Raw genomic sequence first — 17,137 nt, 5'->3', positions numbered from 1 at the left:
GAACCTAGTATTCATTAGGATTCTCACAGCTTGCATATCTCGAATTTTTCCTAAAGGTCATATGAGGTCGGGTCATTTTCGTGACCTCACCATTATAAGTCAATGGGGAAAAATAAAAACTGCTATTCTGGCGCCGGGAACGATCTCCAACTATCTCAAGCACACATAATCGTGATTTAGTGCACTCCTTGCAAGGTTAAATGCGTTATTTTTGCAATGTTGACCTTGCGTGACGTCAATTATGACGTCATTAGGGTCTTAGTAGTTTTTAGCCAATAACTCCCGATCAAATTGAGTTAGCGAGTCGGAAAAGCCCCCAATGGACTCAAGAAGACCTGCCGAATCGAATGATATGCGACATGACCTATTTTGACCAATTTCGTGACCTGGGGGTGCTGACCTGACCGTGATCTGAGGTCAACACCCTAAGTTGACCTCACCCAAATAAACAGTAGATCATTCGACGCGCCTGAGCGAGGCGAACACGATGCTGCCAAAATCGCGGCTCTGCAGCCGTTTTTTTGCGAAGGAATTCACCAAAAACGGAACCGTACCTTGGGGCACTTGACCTGACCTCAGAGGTCACCGGTTGACCTAGGACCTTAAAATCGGGTATCAATCTCTGGCTCTCTGCGTCTCGTAACGGCGCACACGCTCGTTTTTTACGCGACGCTTTAGCTCTGCCAGAGGCGAAACGGCGAGGGGGTTCGTACCCCCCCCCCCCCCCTCGGCCGGCGCGTATGTAGAAAACCGATAGGTTCAGGGAGGGTTAAAACGTTGCTGCCATCCATTCCCATGTTTGACGGCTAAGGTATGAACGCTTAAAACACGAAAAGACTGCAAACGTTCGGACTGCGAAGATCAATATGAGCCGACACACGCCGAATCGCGCGGATGATTCCGCCGAACAGGGTCTCGAGAAATAGGTCACAGGTCAAAGGTAATTGGGTCATGAAATTTTCAGGGTATGTGTAAAATTGATTGACTCTAGGGTACTGAAAGTTTCGTCGAGATCAGCCGCTTTTTGCGCGCGTTATTCGCGAAAAACCGAGGAGGGGGGCGTCCGTTCGACCCCCCACACTGGGAAATGCAGTTTTTTTGCTACTGCTGTAAAGGAAACCTTAATATGGTTGCAAAAATTTCAGAAATGGCAGCAAAAGAACAAAAGACAGTTCTGAGGTTTATGCGACAAATATGGCGAAACGCCTAAGCTGCAGCCGCGCGCTAATTGTGGGGCATATTTACGTCTGGACAACGAGTTGCGTTGGAGAGGCCGGAAATAGTGGCGATTTCAGGACCGCAAGAATGGACCGTCATTGGAATGATTCTTTTTGAAACCGTGCACTGTTTTCGGCCGGAATTTAATGGTTACTACAAAATATTTTGTAATTACGTTTCCACCAAGAATGAATGCCATCAGGGCTAAATTTTTACTTCTTTTGCATTTTGTCAAGAAGCATATAGTATTGTTATATTGCAGTTTTTGCGCGTTTGTTACAAAATATGAAGCGAATAAGCGTCAGTGTTTGTGTTATTCATCAGTGCCAGAATTCAACTTGAGGGGAAGCTATGCTAATTGCTCTTGTCCATCCACTAGAAGTTATTAAATATTTTGTTTTGTGTATTCCAAAAGGAGAGGGAACTATTTTATTTGTGCCTTCATGTCAGAATTGAAGGTGGATCATTAAATTTTCAAGGCAGTTTACAAACAAGCATTTGGTCTTTCTCGTATATAAGCAGTGGCTAAGAAGAAAAGGTTGATCAATCCTGAAGTTCAGTCATCGTACCTCAACTTGGCAGCAAGATCCCAAAGGACAGAGGTACCTATACCTGTTCTGTAAATCAAAGCATTTTTGTGCCTGCAAAGGCTTAAGCTATTTGTGGTGTGTTTCGGAGTGAGGCTATATGCCGTTTTTGTTGCATGTTTATGTGGAGATTGAATATAACTGTGACCCTTTGCTTGTTTGTATACTTACTATGGTCAAACAGGGAACAGCACATTCACATAACATACTCACCTAGCACCTATATCATAGCTGGACCCTGCGGGATCTGTACTTGTTCATGTCTCGAGCATTAACAAAGCACTAAAGTAGCTTAGTAATCATTTCCCACATTTTCTGAGCATCCAACATGACATACAGCAGTGCAGGGCAGCTTCAGAGAAGAAACACTTTAAATGCACAGACTCACACCAGCCACCCAATGAGCCAGTTCCTCAGTTGACTGTTCCCCTGGATGCAGCTTGGCAAGGTGAGCTAACTATAGGCAAGTTGAAGGTTAGCAGGTAAGATTGAGTTAGGGTGATATAACTGGGTGCTACTGCTATGCAGGTCTTGGGTAGGCTGTAAATATGTGTGACGATTGAGGTTAGGACTTAGGTCAGCTGTCTGGTTATTCAGGTATGCTCATTGCTCAGGTCACATTTTAATGAACACTTGGCAAATTAAAAACTAGCATAACCTAATCTAAGCTAACCCAACTAAACCTACACAACTGCTGACTATAGGAACTAAGCACCTACCTACTTGTGCCTACATCTCATACCATGTCAAAACTCAAATTCCTTGGTGGAAGATTACCCTCAGTACTTTTTATCCCAGCCCTGTGAAGAAAACTAATACTTCTAAGCTCTGAGTCACTGCTGGCCATCCACAGGAAGAAACGCTGAGATTGAGATGCCATTGTATATTGGACCAACAATCATGAATCACTATAATGAATGCAGAGGCGGATCCAGCTCAATGTTTTTTTTTGGGGGGGGGGGGGGGCAAACCATGACAATTTATAGATTCTTTCCATGCATCGTCCATAGGCGTGATGTTAAAATTATGCCGTTTGGGGGGGGAAATGCCCATTTTGCCCCCCCCCGGATCCACCACTGCATGATTGACTATGAACACATCATATGATCACATTGTTACATGGATTGTCACATCGACAATTTTATAACAATCCTTTTTTCAAGAAATACAGTAATGATTAACATCAAAATCAACATAAAGTGGATTTAGTGATCCAAGCTTTCTCCTCCAGTTGCAGTAGCAGGAATGATCGCATGTTTCATTTGCCAAACACTGAGTACCTGATGCACATTACAATCTGCATAGCATCTAAGCATAGTAAAGCTGCCAAAGTCCATTCATTCTAGATTTTTAACTTGAAAGTTGGCACTAATTTATCTTGCTGTTGTAAGTTATCATTCAATATTCATACCAATACATCAATATGCGCTCATCAGTCAACATTTTCTGGCATGATCCTGCTCAGCGTGCTCTTCAGTATTGCTCCAAGATCTGCAATATTATAGCTTGTTTTCGGCCAATAAGCTCTTTTAATTTTACTTTTTTTGCTGATATATGAGCCCGATCAATTTGCGTTTATCAACCAAAATTTCATAACTTCAAGTTCAACTTGATATTGATATTGCTCAGGAGTCAGGACCTCTGTCAGCCTCCTGGATACTTCGGATTGTTTTCAGTCACATGCTTCTTAAATCATATGAAATATGATATAAGTCAATCTTAAGGGATCCAAAACATCCAACAAAACGACGTAGAAGAGTACGGAAACCACCAGATAAACTTAAAAAGCGCCTTGGAACAGAGCCAAGTGGTGCTCCATTTGTTTGTTTACAATGATTGTAGTGCTGATGTATTTTTAGGACTCTGAAGGTCGGCTTATAAAAAATGAAACGTTTTTACAAAAGTTGTAAGGCAAGTAATATTTATCTGAAAGAACTAAAATATTCAAAAGCCAAACACTATGAAATATATGAATCAGAACGAAAAAGTAACCAAAAAATCCAGCCTAATCACCGGCTCCTAAAACTGCAACCAAATCAGCACTTTTCCCCGCAACTCGTTGTCCAGACGTAAATATGCAATTGTGGGCTACGCTTTTGCGAAACTGCCAAGTTTGGCAGCCCAACTCGACCAAAGCGAAATACGCCTAGAACCATCCTGGAACCCAAAAGCGGCGCGTTTTGCAAACTCAATCCAGACACCGTGACTCAATATTGGACTTGATTTTGGATCATTTTTGTATACCGTGCTTGGATCGACGCTGAAGGTCACAAGAAGGTGGTTATTGGCAGCAGATGAAAGGTCGGTGGCCACACGTACAGCAGGAGGTACTTTAATTGTGTTATCTAATCTATCTTGATCTGTATGCTAGAGATATGACAAACATGAAACGGGTACCAGTGTTTCATCATCAATAGTTTGTTTTGCTGCCCTGTGAGTGCCAAAATTAAATATTCTGGCATTTATTTATGTCAAGTTTGCCACCTAGTTCATGCATAAGTTTGGTTGAGGTTCAGTTTGATTTCTAGGGTAAGGGGCCCAGGCCATCCATAAATTACACAACACTTTTTTGACCTGGGCCCTGTTTCACCGGTGATAGCACACTGCTATTAAATTGCACGAGCTGACGTAATGTGATTATGTCGCACTAATGACGTTTCGTGTAATCCATGAGCTTTTTCATAGCTGCGTTTGGAACAGAGTTGCTGTCTCGTTGAATGTGTTTGATACATTTGTTTGATCGCACAGCCGTGAAGATGTTGGTAGCAATATTTGATGACATCACACAGATTGACGATGCCATGGTTTTTTATGTTTCCATGGAAACCCAATTTGACACGTGTAATAGTACCGTGCTGCTATCACCGGTGAAACATGGCCCAGTCCAAGGCCCAGTCTTTGACCTGCCAGTGCCCTCCCCCTGTTATGCTTAAGTTATGCTAGCCCCAACCTCCCCCTCCCCTGCCCTTGTTATGCTAATGAAAACTGAAACATGATAAAACTTCACTGTTCTTGCTTCTAATTATATTTGAGGTTCAATATAGCTTATATGGATGCCAATTGTTTTTAATAAATAACTTTTGAACTAACAGGTATAGGGCATAGGCAGAACACCATGGTGTTTCTCTCAATGAGACACACCAGAATACATAATTTTTTGAGTAAAAGCAAGGTCAAATGCTTATCTTGGGTCAAGGGCAAAAGGCCACTCAAATGGGTTATGCTGCATATCATTTGATGTCTCGATGAGAGAAACACAATGACACCATTACCAATCACAGCCCACAGCCACAGGTCTGTATCACTTTTCAATCAAAATCTATTTAAAAACTATTATGACCCAAAAAAGCCTCTATGTGACATCATTGACCTTAACAGAGGTTATATAGTCAACATTTTTACCTGGTGACATGTGCTTCTACATAACATTGATGACTATTATACGTATATTGTTAAATACCTATTACCAAACATCATGGCAGGCACCCAGATATAAATATTGTTATGCTTCAGATGGATGACCTTTCTGAGGATGACTTTGTTGACTCCATTCATGATGGGATGTCTAAAGCCCAGCAGACTTTGCCGCCAGAGGTAAGCAAGTTTTTTTTCTCTCTCTCTCTCCTCTCTCTCCCTCACCCTCACCCTCACCCTCACCCTCACCCTCACCCTCACCCTCACTCTCACTCTCACTCTCACGACTCACTCTCACTCTCACTCTCACTCTCACTCTCACTCTCACTCTCACTCTCACTCTCTCTCTCACTCTCTCTCTCTCTCTCTCTCTCTCTCTCTCTCTCTCTCTCTCTCTCTCTCTCTCTCTCTCTCTCTCTCTCTCTCTCCCTCTGTCTCTCTGTCACTCTCTGTGTTTTTGGGAGCTCAAGCATGTATGCCAGCATGCTTGTTTGCCTGCATCTATTGTGTCCATTTGTTGTCCATGTGTATGCATGCACAGGTAGGCCCATATTTTATTACATTCTTTTTTAACACGCGCACCGACGGGGGGCGGATATCCGCCCCCCCCCCCTGAGGTTTTTCGCGAATAGCGGGAAAACCTACGCGCCGTTAACTTTGGTACGACTATTCTCTCATCAATTTTACACATGGTGTGCAAGTTAAAACCTCCTAACTTTCAAGGTCAGGTCACCAGGTCACTTTGAACGACCCAACCTCAAGTTACTTTTTTGCAACTTTGTCACCGTGCCAGAGCTACAGTAGATGTCGGAGGCCTTTGAAAGTCGCAGGATGTTATAAGGTCATTAGTAGCTACAATTTGTTTATCTCGGAATTTTAATATCGATGACCTAAGGTCAGGTCAATTTCTCGACCTCCCCATTATAAGTCAATGGGGGAAAAATCAACTCCCTGTTTTTACCACTAAAACGGGTCGGAATGGCCCCATATACCATACATGACTTCATATACGAGCAACCTTCACTACCTTGAGGTCTGTTTTGCTGTTGGGCAGCTGTGAGGTCATGTGACGTCATCAAAGGTCACCAGTGGTTTTTTTGCCAATAACTCCGTACAGGAACAAGATACAGCCGCGCGGATGGTCTCATTGTGTTCAGCTCGTCAAGACGCATCGAATGATATACATGATGACCTCGAGGTCACGTGACCTGAGGTCAACCTTTGACCTTGACCTTTCGAGGTCAACATATATATCATTCGATGCGGATTGACGAGAGGATCACGATGATGCCCTTAGTTTGCTCCTATATTGACTAGTTCGAAAGTTATTCGAGAAAAACTCTCCATACCTAGCGCCCCCATTTTGACTTTTTTGACCCCTGTGACGTCATCTTTGACCTGACCTGAAAATGACCTTAGTAAAAATTATAGCCCTTGTCCGTGCGTATCCCTTGCCGTTTACCGCTTTTCGCTATCTTGCTTCGTTCTCGAGATCTCAGGGGGGCGTTCATCCGCCCCCCCCCCCCCCGTCGGTACGAAGTTGGCGCAGACCCCCGTCGGTGCGCGGGTTAAAACAAGTTTAGTACAAACCTTTTGAGTGGAAGGATTCACAAGGATAGAGCCCCCGCTAAGCAGAGCTTGTTGCAGTGACCCTGCCCTCTACCCTCCGATCGCGCAATTCATGTCTTATGGCAGAATTTCGAACCAGAGTTTAACGTAGGTACCTACTACCTACGCACAGAGCCGCGCACGGCTGGTCTCCTCACTGACTTCGACTGGCTACGGCCTGCCTCCAACAACCATACCTGTCAGGAGGCTCATAAACATCGAGCGCCCGTCGCGCTTCGAACCGGGACTTTTACAACCGGGACGTGTGCTCTCACCACACGGAGTCCGACGCTCTACCGACTGAGCCACGGGACCGGCAATTTCTGACTTTCAAATTCTGACAGCTTATTACTTTTCAGAAGCTGCAATGCTCTAGATGTGGGCAAAAGTTGCAGTCCAAATACCAGCTCAGGCTGCATGTTCAAGAACATCACCCCATGGTAAGATCCAGATGGCATCCAGATGTTTATTCATTTGAATCTGCACACGGTGAGGGCACTCAAACATGAACATGCTCACATACATGACCATAAATCAGCATTCACAGGGCACATTTATTCGGCTCAGTTGCGAACATTGATACATATTATCAATGTTGCAGTATGATTTCCTTCAAAGGAAATACTTCACTTTTAACATGGGGTTTTGAACTGGAATAGCGGTCTTGTACCTTGAGCTGAGACTAGTACAAATCAGAGGCTTTTATGGCCCAACGATCACCCTAGACGAAGATATTCCATTTCTCGTTCCGAAAAGTGGCTTACAGGGGAATGCGTGCCTTGTAGAGGAATGCAGCCACGTCATTGTCAGCCAATCAGCATGCTGCTTACGGCCAAGGCAGCATGCGTAGGTTTGAGCTACGCAATATGATTGGTCGACGCGTAATAAGCTTCCGCGTCAAACATTATTTTATATAAATTATAGTTCTGCCTATATTAAAATGTAGAAAATAATCCTTTTTGCAAAAAGATTTTATGTTATTTTCTTATCATTTTGCGCATAAACAATCATGAATCCATAGCAAAATACTAATTTCAGGAAAGTGAACTATTTCCTTTAAGTGCTCATTAGAATGTGCTCACTGTGCTCACTCCATATTGTGTCAACTTGCGTTGCTCGCTACGACCCGTTCGTCGGGAGATAACGCCGGTAACAGCTACTTCCCTGAGCTCTGTGTTTTCGGTCGGAGACCCCAGCGCTAATCGGGTAAAGGTTAATGGTTAATTTCCCTTTTACAGTTCTCTTGATGTCTCTTTAGATAAAATGAAAATTTAATGATGTTGATAGTGAAGGTAGTTTTGAAATTGATATAAACTCAGACAGAACAATGTGAATGCATAACATTAGTGAACATTTATAATCTTGCATAGGATTATATCCCTTGATGTGCCGGGTCCTCCCCCCCCCCCCCCGACCAATGCTCTCGGTCCGAACTGACTGATAGCATATTATTTCATGCTGCAGGTGCACCAGTGCCAGCTGTGCTCCTTCTCATCACATGCTTTGTCCGACTTGAGGGAACACCTGACCACAACTCACAGAAACTCGGTATGCAGATTGATTTTCATGTTTACTTCCATCGTACAACAATTTTCTTTGTGAGCCGTTTTTTCCGGGATTCCGCGCTTTGGATCACATATTACATATTGGCCCATTGGGATTACACGCAGATAGTGACCACACATCTTATTGCAATTATTCATATTTGGATACATAGGTACCTGCTACGCTCACTGGTCGTGACTGTGTGGAACGGCATACTCCGGCCTAGTAATGTTACAGGCAATACAACTTTGTGTTGGTTGTGAAAATCGTCAGCTGACATGATGTGTTGCAATTTTCTTTCAATTGGCAGAAGTTAGCCTGCGACTGGTGTCAGCACGTGGCTGTCTCAGCTGAGGCTCTGCGCAGGCACTTGCGGTCCGCTCACGTGTCTGCGGGTGATCAACAACCAGAGAAGCTACCGCCCCAAAACTTTGTAAGTATTATAAGATGACGTGGTTGATTGAAAACCATCCGTCCCTCAAAGTACAATCCTCGGCGGCGTCATGTCCTCGTCCTTCCCGCCGCCCTTCGTGCCCCGGGCTGGTGCCACCGGAAGGGGGCTAACTGGGGCATGCTCCAAGTGAGCATACCCCGACCCCGGGGTGACCGTCTGCGTGGCCCGTCGGTAGCCTCTTGCGGGGTTGCCCCACGGGTGGAGGATGCCCGTGGGGCACCCCTCCTGGGGCAGCTGGGCTGCGGCGGCTCACCCATCTGGTGGCAAATGGCCAGACCACTGTCACCCCCAAACCTAAAATCCCGTAGCTCCGCAATGGTCCCATTGGGCTGAAGGAGCTTCATCCTAACAAAAAAGCCGATCACTTGATTTAACCCTTTCCGGCACATGCCTTATCGACATTTTGGATCGCACACGGTAGCTGCCACCTTACCTCATACCATATTGGCCATGATTGAGCCAGAGCTTCGAGACAAAACCAATCGATTTCATCGGAAATGTCGAGTCCGATGACACCCGAGTCGACCTCTTAAGCTGAAACTAGCAATATGACGTTTCTCGATCGGAACCGTTTTTTTTTTGTTTTTTTGAACCTTTGGAATGCTGCTTCACAACATATATCACTTGAAATAAAGGTCAGGGATGAAATGAATGTTGTATGTGTACTAGGATAATAGGATATGCTTTGTTCAGCACAGGGGCTGCCTGGTAACATTTTGAAATTACTTGCAGGCATGCTGCTATGGGGCACACGATTTTGAAGGAGGCTGCCAAGCGCGCTTCAGTAACCGTGCTGACCTCCGGAAACATCTGGCTGAACAGCACGACGCCCGCTCAGCTGAGGAGAAGATCGAAGTATCTTTGTCTTCCAAGGCTGGTATGTCTTTTTCGTAGTGGGCTTTTATTCCACACAGGTGGGCAAATGCATATTTATGTATGTGCTGCCGAACACATTTTTTTTTTAAACCCTGCTATTAGAATCGGCTACAATTCCATGTCGTCTTTGCTTCCAACTCGCTCGGAATCTGATTCCACGCTTAGTTGATTTTTTTTTTAAATCTGATCTGATTCAGAGTCGGAGTCGGAAACGACCTCGGATACTACTTTTGGAGACACCTTTTGGATCAAGATTCAAGGTGCTTTCGATTCACCCTTATCATTTCGGAACCCTGGGGAAAAGGAGAAAATGATAGTCAAAAATGGCAAGGCAAAAATGGTATGCTAACCCAGTTGGCCAGGTGACTAACCTTTTTAGTTCAATGGCACAAAATTATCTCTCCAGGCAGAGCAAATACTTTAAATTTAAATGTTGAAAGGCAATTGCCGGTTAGATTGGGGTCTGAAAACAGTAGCGCATAGGAAAGCCACTACTAACCGTAGGCTCCAAGAGAAGTTTGCATACCGTTAGAAAGTTTGCATACCGTTAGAAAAGTTTACATACTGTTTGCATACAAACAGCATACCGTTAGAAAGAGAAGTGTTGGACATTTAACATTATATGTACACACGGAGGTCAGTTGTGACACTTTGTCTACAGGAGGTGCTCGAAGAGGTCTCGCTTAATCTCCACTCGACCATGACCTTTGCTCCGAGCGCCTTCTTGTATGCATCGGCTCCTGTGGATTATTAGGCTACCGGGAGACTGTATTCTTCCTGTAGGGTGACTGTTTAGCATAAACCACTTCTCGTAGATGCATATCACCCGTTTGAGCCATTCTTCCGCTTGACTGAGCCGAAGATGCACGCTTCCATCATCCACACCATGCTGTCAGCGGAGAGGACGGTCGTTAGGATCGGGCGATATGGTTTCCAGTTCAGTTTCTTGTGCAGAATTGTCCACACATTCCAGAAAGACGTGCCCAGGTTTCCTGAAGCATTGTGAAAGTGGATGTTTAGCTGATTTTTGAAGAATTTTTAAACTCTGCACGTTTTAAGGACCGGCAAGGGCCCAGTATCCCTGGTCATCATGCAGGCCTGTTTTTTTCGGCCTGTACTTGAGCTTGTGACCCCAAGCAGCTCAAGAAATCGTGGAGAGAACTCAAGAGCAAGACCCTTGATGAGCTGAAGGCTGTCGTTAGTCGTCAAGGACTACGGCCTCACGATGGTCGTCAACCATCTGAGACGCATGGCACGGCACACCCGGCGCCGGGCCGAGCTCTACTGCGCGTAGAGGGGTGGGCACTCTTCGAGCACCTCCTTTAGACAAACGGAGTGTCACAACTGAATTCCGTTTGTGTTATGTCAAATGTCCAACATTTCTCTTTCTAACGGTGTGCTGTTTATGCATTAAACTATATAATATTATGCGCCTCTCGTGGGGGCTAACTTTATGTCATTCCTTCTTGATCACCCTGTATCTATCATGGATGAAAGTTATCAGTTAGGACGTGTCATAGAAAAGCCGTTCATTGGACCCCACTAAAAAACAAGGGCTGAGCTAAAAGCATCCGCATAAATCTGCAATGTGGCGCGAAGCGGAATGTAACAGCTATCCCGTCATTTCTCGGGTGGACAGCGCCGTTATAAGTCTTATAAGTCGTGATAAAATTTAAAGGTACAAATTTCATGTTCTGTTGTCGAGGCTTTCGTCCCTTCCATTATAACTTGGCAAAACCCGAATTGCAGGTCAAAGGTATATGGCCCTTGTATCTATTCCAGCTTTTCGAAGCTATGCTTTCTTTATTCTAGAGTTCGACAACTGGAAAATGGACCAAGAACGACGGAGAGGTGTTTTCTACCGCCGCGTTTCTTCTCGTCCCGGGCAAAAGACCCTCTTCGAGTGTTCACGGTCTGGTGTCCACGCGCCCTCCGGGTCTGGCCGTCGCCGACTGAAGTCGCAGGGTTCCTCCAAGCTGGGCGTTAAATGCACGTCCACCCTGCTAATGCTACAGCATGACGACGGTACCGTCACGGCCGTGCTGCACCCTCACCACCACGGGCACAGTGAGGGCGCTGCTAACCTGCCGCATCTCCGCATTCCAGCCGGTGACCGCGCCACTGCGAAAGGTATGATAATGCTACTTGTTTTCCCTGGCGTCATATATAATGTGAAAGGTGCGCTGAACATGTTCTTATGTATTAGGAATAAATTCATGAAAAACAAACAGAAGACCACAGGCGTAACTGTGTGACTGTGAACGTTGTACTCGTTTGCAACCATTACCTCTAGTCTCTATGTACTTAGGAACACATTTTCTGAACGGGGCTGAAGTCGAGCGTACCCTACGGGTCGATGGGATACTCCCCCCCCCCCCAAAGTTTTTTTATTGCACCTGTTTATGATAAAAACAGGTTGCATTCTGAGTATGATGGTGTGAAAAGTAGCGATGTAAAATCAAATATCATGTCATAAAAAGTGCAGTCCACAGAGCTGAAGCCGATAGCATGTCTCCGCTAACCGAGGAAGTTTTTTATTGCTGGTACTTTGATTGTCAACATTTTTCATGACCCTTACACAGTAATGTGTGAAAAATATGTTCCCGGCAAGCGTGTGCTTTTTATGAGATCAGTGCATTATGCTATGCGTAATACACGATGTTTTGTGCTAAATTTCAGCACAACTCGCTGCTGGTATTTCCACGGCACGTGTCATGCGTAACATGAGGGAGCGATGCGGCAACGACTCCGACGCCGGCCCAAGTCGGGCATTCTGGGTCCAAAGGAAGGACATTCAAAACATATGCCGATCGATCGGCATCAGTGCGGGCGGCGACAGCAACAAGCATTCCAACGAAGTGGTCAGCGTCCGAATGCACGCGGAGCAGCTCCGATCTTCAGACCAGGTAATAAAAGGTTTATAGGCCCGCCTAGCGGCCTTGTGTGGCAGCCTTATAGATATATAGCGATCACTGTCAGATTGGAACAAAGAGAATATAGACTGAGTTACACAACCACAATGCCTTATTCCTTTTAACACATTTTTTGTGGAACTTGCTCATCGAAGTGCTAGTGTGACTGTACCATTCCAGTGTGTTGAGAGCAGCTGCTTTGAGAAGCACGGATTTACTGTTTCAGTAGTTTATTTGCATTCCCGATCAGATCACCATAGCCCCACGGCGGCTGATGTAAATCGATGGGTTCCAGCACCATCTTTTGACGCTCAAGCTGCCAGACGAAGAGGGTTCGAGCGGCACTGAGTCTCTTCAGGCCGACGACTTCGTGTTTGGCTTTTGTACAAGTCACCAGCTAAAGAAGTTTGTGCAGCATGGGAGTGCCGTCGTTTGTATGGATGGCACCCACGGCACAAGTGGTGAGGATGCAAACAACACACTATTGTACTGCTGCAATGGGCTTCGATCGAAATACGTTTGGGCTGATTTGACACTGCTGGCTTTGGTGCAGAGGTATTCACCAAGTGACCTGTGCTTGCTGTGCTGTGGTGGTAAACACTGAAGGAAACTGTTCACCCAGGAAATGATTTGTTTTTATCAGGGAGAGGGGGGCTATGGGCCATGGGCAGAGCTATGGTCTAGGAGGGAAAAAACTTCCAGAGAGGAATCCATTTAGAGCGTGTATGTAGCGAATCTTACGATGGTACTCGTGCGATTACGAGACTGTTTGTTTCCGCCATTTATTCGGACCGATTAAGGCGAACAGTTTCCTTCAGTATCTGCCGCTTGTCGGCTTGCTTGGTATGGTGCATGGCACTCGACATACTCATTGCTTTGTCTCTACTGGTGGTGAACTCTGATTGGTTTGGTCTGCTTCGGATTGGGCCCATTTATCATGTACTCGCACGTACATTGGTGGCTAGCTTTGTGGGCGCATGTTTTTCACAGGACATGACTTCCATCTGATCACGGTGCTCGTCCTCAACGAATACGGCGCCGGTATTCCCGTTGCCTGGCTTATCTCCAGCCGCGAAGACGAGACGGCGATATCCTGCCTTCTAGGTGGCCTCATGCGAGCGTGCAGCGACGACAACACGCCTTTTCCCACGGCAAAGTATTTCATGTCGGACAAGGCCCCGGCATATTACAACGCGTGGACCAACACTACAGGGCAGCACGCTACACAGCACCTTTTGTGCGCGTGGCATGTGGTGAAAGCGTGGAAGGGCAAGCTGCCCATGATCAGCGTAAGTACGTTTGTCGCCTGCCGCGACATAAACCCCAACGTGTAAGGCCATCTTCAGGTTGCATGTTCAGTTCACCGGTCATCAAATACCAAGATTTACCATTTTCCCGGCAGTTGGTGAGGTATTTCGCCACCCGCCACAAATGCCTGAGTCTGGCGTTAAATCCAGCCGATAACTTCCGAACCAACAGGCGTAGCGAGACGCGCAAGGTGGCAAACTAAAACGCTCAACGGGACGTTTTTGATAAATTCTTAAAATTTCGGTTGTAAGATCAGGGTAGGGTCAAGTGCAGGTCAAAGGTAAAGAATGAGCAAAGTAGCATTATGCGTTGACACAATAACCGCTCTCCAGAGTTAACTCAGTCAACATTCTTAAAATGTACTCGTATGGGAAACGTACCAAGTGATTGATGAGCAAGAGTAAGCAAAGTTCAAGGTCAAGATTGGGTCTAGCAATATCAACATTCTTAACCCGCTGGTGGTCGGTATTTTCCGTGGAGTGCTTGGGGAGTGACGTTTTTACCCCCCCCCCCCCTCTAACTCGGCTCCTGGTCCATGTAGAGCCATGCCGCAGGCGGCGTTCAAAAGATCAGCTCATAACATGAAGAAAGTATTTCGGTCATTTTTAACCCTCGCCCGTATTGGTGTTTTTTTCCAGCTACGAACGTATAAAGGGGGGGGGGGGGTCCGTTGGACCCCCCCCCCCCTTGCCGTTTCAGCCCCTGTTTGAATTAGCATCGCCCAAGCACCACCCTTTACTAGGCAGGATAGAGCTTATTGCTCTAACATGGCTGGTTTGCTAAGTTTATTTTCGCCGGCAGGACATGGTTGCCCGCCAAGAGGCCTACGATGCCCTGTGGGGCATCATGCATGAGGCGGAGGAGGCCAAGGCGGTGGCGGCAGCCAAGGCGGTGGCGGATAGCCTGCTGTCACACGCCAACACCCGCGAGTTCGGCCGCTACTTCCGCGCCACCTGGCTGGAGTGCGTCCCCAAATGGACGCTGGGCAGGAGGGACGCGGCGGGCGTGTCTACAAACATGCACGTTGAGGCGTTCCACCGGGTCCTGAAATATCAGTACCTGGAGGGACGCGTCAACAAGAGAGTGGACAAGTGAGTTATTGAGCGTATGTGCAGCCAATTGAAAGCAACAGGTGTAATATGTCTGATAGTTGACACGCTGGTGTCAAACTAATGGAAAATATTTGCCAATTTCTTAGTTACCAGTGAACGATGGATGGACTAGCAAGAGCCGTTACTAACGACAACTAATGACATTTTCGGGGATTAGAGCATGTCTCAATAGTTATTCCATGGCAAGTCCAACAGTTTTTTTTTCTCGATAAGGGATATAACAACTTTGTCGCCCCATTCTATACCAATTTAGCATTCAAAAGTCGCTCAGGCCTAAATATTCTCAGGAGCCTTTGTCCTTGAACGAATATTTTACAACTGAACTGGGTAGATTTTTAGTTGGGCTATAGATTGCGAATATCTGGATAATATGTGATGCGTTACGAGTTAATTTTACCTCATCGCGTTGCCGCTATAGATGGCTGGAGACGTTGTTCACTATCACGATCTGGCCCTCTGTCGCGATAGCACGTTGTTGAACTGAAATCCATTTGTTACAGGTGCATCGCAGCTCTGCTCAAGTTCGCCGACGACCAGATGGTGACAATGGCCCGGAGGCAGCTCTGGCAGGCTCGAAGCCTCCACGGCGAGGAGATCGCCAAACGCCACGCCACCGCCGCCGAACTCGTCCGGAGCCAACAGGCGGCGGTCTCCCCGGTGACGGACAGCCTCCTGCCGGCGTGGGAGGTTCGGTGCGGTGCAGGCGACTCCAGCCGCTCCTACCGGGTGGAGCAGGAACACCGCCAGTGCCCGGAGATCGGCTGCCAGCAGCGGTGCCACGAGTGCCGGGCCTGCGTCCACCACCTGCGGTGCAGCTGTCCGGACTGGACGGGCCACAAGCTGATGTGCAAGCACATTCATGCTGCGTGCCTGCTCGTGGATGGCCTGTCGTCCCAGCTGACCGTGCCCGATCCGCAGAGGCCTGATTCTCCGCCGGAAGTGGTGGACGAGCCCCCGCCGCCGCCGCCGCCGAGCCGTCCTGCCGACAAACAGCGCGCACTGGCCGAACTGGCGGCGGTGTCGGCGCGGCTGGCCGCGGTGCCGGAGGGCGCCGGGGCACTCTTCGCCGCGGCCATCGTCAAGATCGGCGAGTTGAATCAGCTGGTTGCTGCCGTTCCCCAGGCTGATCACGTCTCCAGCGAACAACTCGGAGACACGCTGAACCGACCGTGGAATGCGCGGATAGTGCCTCAGCCGTGCTTCCGGTCGCGGCGGGCCAAGCGACCTCGGGTGGCGCCTTCGGCGGTGCACTCGGACAGCGCCGCGGCGAGCGAGCTCGTCACGAGTCTCAGCCATGGCGACTCGGGACGCGAGCGAGTACCCCAGGTGCACCAGGATCACACATATTAGCCCGCACCTAGGGGGGGGGGGGGGGGGAGTGGGCTTGAGTGGGTTGGGCTGGTAATACGTGCTAACACCCCCACCGCACGCACCCCAAAGCATGTGACAGCTCTCCGCGCTCGTTCGTTTAAATGGACTGTATGCTGTGATATGCTGTTAGTGTAAGAGTGATGAGATTTAGGTGAAATCGGCGAAACGAACCGATTGCACACTTCACCGAGCTCATATCCGCATCGAGCTCATAGCCTAATCTTAACTATTATTACGGAGCGAGCGAAGCGAGCGTAGTCTTTCCTTAGATTAACGGAAATTTCTGAGTATGAGCGGCCGGCCGGCCGGCCGGCCGGCCGTGGTCACGCTTTTGCGAGGCTTATATCTCAGCAACCACTTGACCGATTTACATGCGGTAATTTTTGTAGGGTAGCTTCATTCCTTCTACCAAGTATTGCACTATTCCCGATGCATGTGGGTTACCCCTTATGCACGTGCCACGTGCAAAACCAAGAGGTGTCACTTTTGTAATTGTTGCAATATCTCGATAACTACTGGGCCGATTGCGCTGAGAGTTGGCATGTAGGTAGGCACCCACTAGGCAATGCATATCCATGTGCCAGAGTTGGGGTGCTGCTGCACGTGCGCACGTGCAGAGGTCGTTTCCAGATCTCGAGAACGGCTGGGCCGATTGCGCTCAAATTTGGTACACGGTTGGGGACCAGTCAGTAGGGTGCCGTGCAAAAGTCAGTTTGGACCCTGCTTGCACGT

At 47.3% G+C, this 17,137-nt stretch overlaps 1 protein-coding gene across 3 annotated transcripts; it reads left to right on the top strand.

Annotated features, from left to right (window-relative positions):
* Positions 1-3,900: 3,900 nt before the first annotated feature.
* LOC122381367 lies at positions 3,901-16,760 on the top strand. Of its 3 annotated transcripts, XM_043365434.1 has the most exons (12): positions 3,901-4,106; positions 5,319-5,399; positions 7,187-7,267; positions 8,292-8,375; positions 8,683-8,805; positions 9,559-9,703; positions 11,515-11,832; positions 12,382-12,608; positions 12,910-13,075; positions 13,605-13,903; positions 14,724-15,013; positions 15,535-16,760. In XM_043365434.1, the coding sequence occupies exons 2-12, from the start codon at positions 5,319-5,321 to the stop codon at positions 16,382-16,384; spliced, it is 2,664 nt and encodes an 887-aa protein (XP_043221369.1). In that variant the 5' UTR covers positions 3,901-4,106; the 3' UTR covers positions 16,385-16,760. The 3 variants fall into 3 exon arrangements, with proteins under 3 accessions (XP_043221369.1, XP_043221368.1, XP_043221370.1); XM_043365433.1 differs by lacking the exon at positions 3,901-4,106 and having other exon boundaries at positions 4,858-5,399; XM_043365435.1 differs by lacking the exons at positions 3,901-4,106; positions 5,319-5,399; positions 7,187-7,267; ... (3 more) ...; positions 11,515-11,832; positions 13,605-13,903 and having other exon boundaries at positions 12,470-12,608.
* The last annotated feature ends 377 nt before the right edge of the window (positions 16,761-17,137 follow it).

The sequence above is a fragment of the Amphibalanus amphitrite genome, unplaced genomic scaffold, assembly GCF_019059575.1.
Source record: "Amphibalanus amphitrite isolate SeventyFive unplaced genomic scaffold, NRLGWU_Aamphi_draft 000119F_arrow, whole genome shotgun sequence".
NCBI lineage: Eukaryota > Metazoa > Arthropoda > Thecostraca > Balanomorpha > Balanidae > Amphibalanus > Amphibalanus amphitrite.
This window is presented reverse-complemented; position numbering and strand designations above follow the sequence as displayed.

What these genes read in the sequence shown, in the direction of transcription:
- LOC122381367 (XM_043365433.1), top strand. Translation starts at nt 5,310, where the DNA reads ATGCTTCAGATGGATGACCTTTCTGAGGATGACTTTGTTGACTCCATT. An exon ending in TGGCACCCACGGCACAAGTG is followed by an intron (nt 13,076 to 13,604) that starts GTGAGGATGCAA and finishes TGTTTTTCACAG; the next exon opens with GACATGACTTCCATCTGATC. An exon ending in GTCAACAAGAGAGTGGACAA is followed by an intron (nt 15,014 to 15,534) that starts GTGAGTTATTGA and finishes CATTTGTTACAG; the next exon opens with GTGCATCGCAGCTCTGCTCA.